We start from the raw sequence: 7,347 nt of genomic DNA, 5'->3' as shown, positions 1-7,347 counted from the left end.
CCACTGTGTGCATGCAGGCTTTATTCCTCAACACCTGCGTTGAACTGTGAATGGAAATTGTTCTCGGGACGCTCACTTGGCGCAGCTACCTGCTGAGGAAACCCTAATCTGATTAGCGGCAGTATATTTACAGCTCTAAGTCCTACATTATCGAGCCTCATCTTGTTTGGGTTCCACATGTCTTCTCAGTCATTGTGCTGATGGCACATTGTCCGTTTTTTCATGTGTCTTGTTTAAGGGTTCAAGCGGTGAGAAAGCTTCCTGCTCTCTCAGTAGCTGAGTTTTCACTAGAATTTTGTTGGGCTAGGAATCCTTTTTACAGGTGTAACAGAAGGTGAGACGTGATATGAATTTGTGTTCCATTCCATTTAGATTTTTTATTTTAGCAACAACTTTACATTAATATCGAAATGACTTTTTGCTTTTGTCCAGGTGAAAAAATGCTGGACTGAACTACCACACTGATTTGACCTTCAAACCCAGGTTTAAGAAACTTGGCTTCACCAAGTGTTCCAAGGGCCCAAGTCCACAGGGAGGGATTTACATGGGTCACTGGGACCAAATGCCACTTGGCCATTCAAGCTTTAATGTCCTCAAGACAATAAAAACTGTGGCAAAGAGAAGGCATCTTTCTTAAGTGGCACGTAAAACTATCATCAGCATAGCAATGAAAGGAAATCCTTTGTTTTCTCAAGATGGATCACAGAGGCAGCAAATATAAAGAGAAAAGCAGCGGCCCTAAAATTGAACCTTGTGGAACCCCAAAAGATAGTGGAGCACCGCAGATCTTGGAACTGCCAATGCCTACACACATTGCCCTGTCTGCCAGATAGTGTCTAAGCTAGACATTTAGAGGGAGATTCTCCCATCTGTTAACCAATTTTCCATAGCGCTTATCCTCATTAGAGTCAGGGTAAGCTGGAGCTGATGGGGGCGAGGCGAGGTACACCTTCAATTGCTTACTAGCCAGTTGCAAGGCAACGAGAAACAAACAACCATCCACAGTCACGTTTAGCCCTCTGAAAGCTTTTCCGTGAACCTGACAAACATGAAGAGGAAGTTTTAAAACCACAACTGCGACGCACACTTGCTCAGATTCCTCCATCCTATTAAAAGCAATATACAATCAAAAATAGATTTTCACGATTTAGCCGACGGCTGTGCTGCAGAAGGTCCGAACATTATTTTGCCTCAAATCTCTCATATCATGCTGAAGTCTTTGAGCGACTTTCTGCGAAACTCCATTGCGAACACGTTGCGCAGACGTGTTATGAAACCACCAAGATGCATTCTGTTGTCGTGTTGCTTCGGGCCAAGGCTGCCCACAGACGGACTCTCTCCTCCATCCTCATCCTCCTACATGTCATCTGCTTGCATCTCTTATTTCACCGCTCAGACACAAACAACTCACAAATGTTTTATAAGTGTTGTTGAGCAGAAAACGCTGTTTGATAAGTGGCTTTTTTAGTATACCCTCTGGTGGCATACTAGCACGACTACTGTCTATTCGTGTTTCGAAGTGACGACTCGGACGCTTCATTAGTTGTTATCCAGTGCGGATTTCCTCAAGGCCAGCTCCAGGTCAGCTGATTCCTCCCTTAAATCCTGTTTATTCCCACACTCAAACCTTTCCCATGCAGTTTTTCCCCCTTTCCATCACCCCACAAATGGTGCATCAGCATTTGACAAGGCCAAGCGCTTCTCTACAAAACAACTTGGCGGTATGCTCACATGTGCCAGGACGTGCACATGCAGGCTGGCAGATGGATGACAGTTTGTATTTTTATCCAGAAAGATGTGTAACTGCTCTGTCAGTAATTACATACATCCTCGATGTACCAATCAGATCATTCGGGATACTATTTGTACAGCTTATCTTCGTGTTGAAATATTGCGCTAACATGTAATACAGTAGAATGTGATTTTATGAGATGTGTCAGAAAGGTTGTCAAATGTACTCACCAATTTTCTTTCAGTTAATGATTACTCACGAAATAACCCTCATTGAGTAAAAGCAATAAAGAGCATGGATGGGTGGATTGGAGGAACAGGTCATTGAGCACACGTCAAACTGACCAAAAATAAAGTTGAGTCACTGCTTAAAATAAAATGGGGGGAAAAAAAAAAAAAAAAAAGACGCAGCACCTTTTTTTTTCCACCGTGGGCGGTGGAGGCAGCAACTTGCCATTTTGTTCCCTGAAGCTTTCGTAACATGCATTGTGGTCAGGAGTGCATACCGCCCCCCCCCCCCAACCCCGCCCTTTACTCTCCCATTGCAAGAAGAGCCAATGAATTTGTGAATGGAAAATCGGGGGCTGGCATGCAGTGCAGTGACACTCTTTCAATTGCTGCCAACACCTGGTGCACCCGTTAAGGAACCCTGGCTGTCCCTGAATGCTTCTGTGGAGGGGTTGGGGGGGGGGGCATGTCTAAAATGACAAGTCGCTCCTCGACGTGCTCACACCCTCGCTCCCAAGAAAAGCCTCTTGGTTGGTCTACGCCTTGGTCACTCTTTTATCCTCCCCTTGTATCGCTACTGCTGCAGTTTGTGTGTGTGATTGAGAGAGAGAGAGAGAGAGAGAGAGAGAGAGAGAGAGAGAGAGAGAGAGAGAGAGAGAGTGTGGGGCGAGGGTGGGGGTGTGGGGTAGTCAGGATTGAGCCGAGGAGCAGTTGGGACGAGAGCAAGCACGATGTCGGCGCAGAGGACGACCCACACGAAGCCTGGCACAATGGAGTGCCTTTTTATACAAATGCGCGAGTGCGTGGAATGTGGAGATCCTTAACAACTTCCGAGCTCGCCGACGGATTTTTTTTTTTTAATTAGCTCTTGGAATTCCTTCCCTGCGGTGCCTGCTGCCACAAAGCGGACATCTGAGTTATTTACGCGCTGTCCGCGGGACGTTTGTTGCGTAAAGCGCCGAGCACCATGAACTACAGCAACAACCAAGCGGTGAGCTTCTGTGGCTTTTCGTTTCTTATCCCTTGACAAAGAGTTAGGGTGAGCTGTTGCCTCCTGTGTGGAAAATATCAGTCACTTGTCATCGACGACGTCACATGTCGCGTGGGCCGCGTGGATTCCCCGTGCCGCGAGACCGGCGCGTTTGGGTCAACCTCCTTCTTGGTGGTGGCGCTGATTGGGCTCCAGTGATTAAGCGCACGGCCGATTTGTGACACTGCTGGCATGCTCAAGTGTGCATGCTCTTAACACCAGCTACTGAAGTCAAAGTGGCAAGTCACGTCAGTGTGACGAGAAGGAGGAACGTTGTTTTCTTTGCGCTTCAGATGTTTTTACAGATAAGTGTTTTTAAATAGGCACAAGTTCTGCTAAAATGTTGATGTCGTATGTCAAGCCAGTAGAACGCAAATGGCCACCAACTGCTTACAAGCATACTTTGAAGACTTTTGCTCATCTTATATGTGTCGGAGTTGAAGTAAACGAGATTTATCTGAGGGCGGCACGGTGGATTGACTGGTTAGCACGTCTGCCTCACAGTGCAAAGGTGCAGGGTTCGATTCTGGCTTTGGCCCTTCCTGTGTGAAGTTTGCATGTGCGTGGGTTTTCTCCGGGTACTCCGGTTTCCTCTTGCATTCCCAAAACATGCATGGCACGTTAATGGAACACTCTAAATTGTCCCTAAGTGTGAGTGTGAATGCAAACGGCTGTTCGTCTATGTGTGCCCTGCGATTGGCTGGCAACCGGTTCAGGGTGGCCCCCGCTCACTGCCCGAAGACAGCTGGGATAAGCTCCAGCACACCCGCGACCCTCGTGAGGATAAAGCAATGTCGAAGATATGGTATGTAGGCTAATTATAATCCGATATTGATTTTTTTGGCTGATATAGGACCAATATCTGATATCAATATTGGATTGGGTAACCCCTACTGACAGTATTTTCGTAATATTAAGACTGAAATCTATTCCCAAAGTACAGTCTTTGCTCGTAACGTTACAACTTCTAATAACATAATACAGCCATGCAATTTCAATTCATCGGCAATTATTTTCTAGTCCGTTTGGCGTGGCCTTAAGATTCAGTCATAATCATTTATGTTTCTTGTCGAGCTTTAAAGGCCACGTGCTTCGGCATCACCCAGAAATTGTGACAGTTTGACATGTGATCTTTCTTTTCCCGGAATGTTGCTGTGTGTGTGTTCATACCGCTGTTCCAACCACAACCCTGCTGGCTCATTAGCTGGGAAAAGGTCACCGATGTGCCACGTCGTCTCCCCTTTTGATGCTTTCTGTGCAATGACACAGCACAACACTTGAGGTCTGCACCACTTCATTGCATGAGGTCGTTACAGCAATTTAGCAGCGCGCTCTTTAATGCTTTCCCCGACGCCGCTTTTCATTGTCTCTGCAAATTCTGCAAGCGCGGCAGGAGCGAGGATGGAATCCTCTTCCGATCAATAACCACTCACTGCAGAGCAGCCGCGCTGTCTGCCAGCGGACCTGGCTTGTCATCCACTCCTCTTTGGATATCTATGGAGATAAATATGCTGCTGTGTTGTCGCTGCTCCTCTTTGTCCCTCCCCCTTGCTGCAGCCACGTGGATGTAAGTGTGTTTTTGTGTGTTGCGGAGGTCGTTTTCTTTCTTTGCTGAAAGAGAAGCATCACACATTTTTGGGCGATATCTTTTGACGAAACTGTAAAATCCGATCATGATTATTTCAGTGTTCGGCCATAGCGAAAGAGGAATGGATTGGATTTGGAAAACCAACATGAAGTGAGACTAAAAATGTCGACGTAAGGCAAGAGAGGGCGGCTTTTCATCGGGTATTTCATTCAGAAGGTCGTCCAATGTGTTTCACGTGCAGTTGTTCAAAATTATTGACAAACAAAAGAGGTACAGACATTTAAATGCAAAGTAAAGAAATAAAATGTAGCTTACTGAAAAAACGTACGGCGTAAAAACATTTTGGAGAACATGACTTGTAGTCTCTGCGACTTGCATACTGCATAGGGTTGTTTCCTACTTGTTAGCCATTAGCAGCATGCACCTTTAATTCAGGCCTAGCTAAGCGAAATGGAGTGTTGTGGGAGGTATAATAGCAGGAGGGGGAAGTTTGGTTTTTTTTTTTCCATTCTTTCCACACGGATTTGGGTTGTAAACATTGCAACACAGAACAAATTGGAAAAAGAAAGGAGTGAGGTTCCCCAGGCTCACGAAATCTGCACGTCAAGACATCAGAAACTTCTTGACTTTTCAGGAACGTTTGTTTACAGCCGCTAGAGGCGGGAGTGAATTTTTTTAAATTACAGGAATGTGAAAGGGGTTTAGCTGAGAGCCTCCCCGGGCTCCTCTGTCTTCCTCTTTGGGGTTTCTTTTTTAATGCACACAAGGCATTTAATAATGAATTGTGACGCGAATTGCTAGGAAAGAAAATCTTAGAATCAATATTTCATTTCAAAGAATCATTATTTCCACAACCCAAAGTGAACGGAGGATGAAGGCTTTTGCTTCATGAGCCTTGACGCAAATGTCTCCCATCGCCCATTCCCAGTCGAATGTAAAAAAGACAGCTCTAGAGTTTGGTGGACGGGTGATTACGAGGTGGTCACAGGGGTGAGCAGCCCGCGCGGTTATCTGTCTGCGTCTGGCAGCGGATCACAACCAACCTCAGTCTTACTCGATATCTCGTTTATCTGAGCAAGCAGATGCTCAACTGCCACTTAGCCACACAAGGCTGTTTGGCCAAATAGCTCCTGTTAGCTCAGTGCAATTACCTTTTATCTCACCGACACGTGCCGAGCCGCAAGAAGCATGCGTCGTCACTCCCGGCCAATTCCGGCATTTAATCTCATGTCGCTTTCATGATGGAATTCAAAGAGTATTGTATTGAATTGACTAATATTCTCGCTGCAGGTTGTTGCCACGTGGCTTATAGATAGGCTGTATGCTTTTACATGCACATATGCCATGGGAATATTGTCGATATAAATGACATTAACACGGTTGCAAGCACAAAATTGTGAGAGTCCACCGGTGCATTGATCCCTAAAAGAAATCATTTAAGGCCACACAGAATCACAAGTAATGCAGGTAATTTTGAGATCAAATAATGCAAACTGTTGCTTTAAGGCCAATTAGGCCACATCGCAGTGTTCAGACTGAATCTGGAGCATCAGTAATCAGAGCAGGTTCGAAGGGGCTCCTGAGCTGCAGAGGGTGGACAAAGGTCCAATCGTTGTCTCGGCTTACATTTGTTCTTCGTGTGTGTCAATAATTCATCCTTTGACTTTTCTGCTTTGAATTGATGCCAGTGGACGCACGGTCAGAGATTCTCGTCGCGTGCCAATATTGAAACTGTTCAGAATTTCGTCGCGACAAGAAGAATCACCAAAACGGTTGGCAAATATCTGGTGAAGATATTGTGAGCATTTGCGACCTTGAACGAACCCTGACGAAACTCTGACGTGAAGGTGCATTTTTCTACCTTCGCCAACAGTTGCAATTGTTCACCCCTCCGTCGGATCGGGGTTGAAGAAGAACAGTACTGTTAAATTAAGTTTTTTTGTTTTTTTTAACGACGTGTACTGCACAGTTGTTCGTGCCTTTTGGCAATGGAAGGCGTGCTGCTGCGTTACGGCGCGTCTTTGGCTCTGTTCACCCTCCTGTCAGACAAGAGCGTCTGCATAGCAGCCGTCACGTGGGGGGGGGGCCAGGCCAGCACATGTGCTTCTTCACACATGTGGCCATATATTCTAAATAAGGCAACGCGACCAACGGTTATGAATTATGGAGCGCAATAAAAGCAGCTCCGACAACCGGTGCCCGTGGCTAGAAAGAGAGACGCGGAGCGAGACGCACAATAAATGACTGCTTTTCCACCGCTTGTCCTGTCCAACAACTCACAACGGAGACTGTGGACCATGTTGTTTAAAATGTGCAGTGGGACTGTGGGGCGGGGGGGGCCCTACTTTATTGCTAGGTTTGCAATTCTCGCAAATTCTTTTCACGTTGGGCAGCCCTAATTTGATTTGCGCTCTGAAACACAGATTTCATTTTCAGCTTGTTCTGTGTCGCGTGGGGTCGACACCAAAGGTAGCTCGATTGGGAATGCTAGTTAGGGCATCTGAGGTTATTAGCTTCGATTTACTAATTAGTGATTCATTCAAAGAGGAGTGTGTGTGTGTGTGTGTGTGTGTGTGTGTGTGTGTGTGTGTGTGTGTGTGTGTGTGTGTGTGTGTGTGTGTGTGTGTGTGTGGGTTGAAATTGTTAATTGGCAGGGGAAGTTAAAGCGAGCTGATTTGCAAGCGTCGGCTCGTTAGAGCTCTTCAAATGTGCTTCAGTGCATTGCTTGGCAAACGTTGAGGCCGGACTTGTGAGAGGGAGATAACCGGCT

General features: G+C 46.2%; 1 protein-coding gene across 4 annotated transcripts in view; it reads left to right on the top strand.

Moving 5' to 3' along the window:
- Positions 1 to 2,614: 2,614 nt before the first annotated feature.
- rtkna (rhotekin a) overlaps positions 2,615 to 7,347 on the top strand; it is a 22,242-nt gene continuing 17,509 nt past the window's right edge. For 3 of the 4 annotated variants that reach the window (XM_019894590.1, XM_019894592.1, XM_019894591.1), the window contains exon 1: positions 2,615 to 2,950. In XM_019894590.1, the coding sequence (XP_019750149.1) occupies positions 2,927 to 2,950 (24 nt within the window). In that variant the 5' untranslated portion in view covers positions 2,615 to 2,926. The remainder of the gene's footprint in view (positions 2,951 to 7,347) is intronic. The other variant, XM_019894588.1, reaches the window with a different exon arrangement.

This window comes from Hippocampus comes, unplaced genomic scaffold (genome assembly GCF_001891065.2).
Source record: "Hippocampus comes isolate QL1 unplaced genomic scaffold, H_comes_QL1_v1.1 scaffold195, whole genome shotgun sequence".
NCBI lineage: Eukaryota > Metazoa > Chordata > Actinopteri > Syngnathiformes > Syngnathidae > Hippocampus > Hippocampus comes.
Note: the sequence above shows the minus strand (reverse complement) of the source record. Positions and strands in the feature narration are given on the sequence as shown.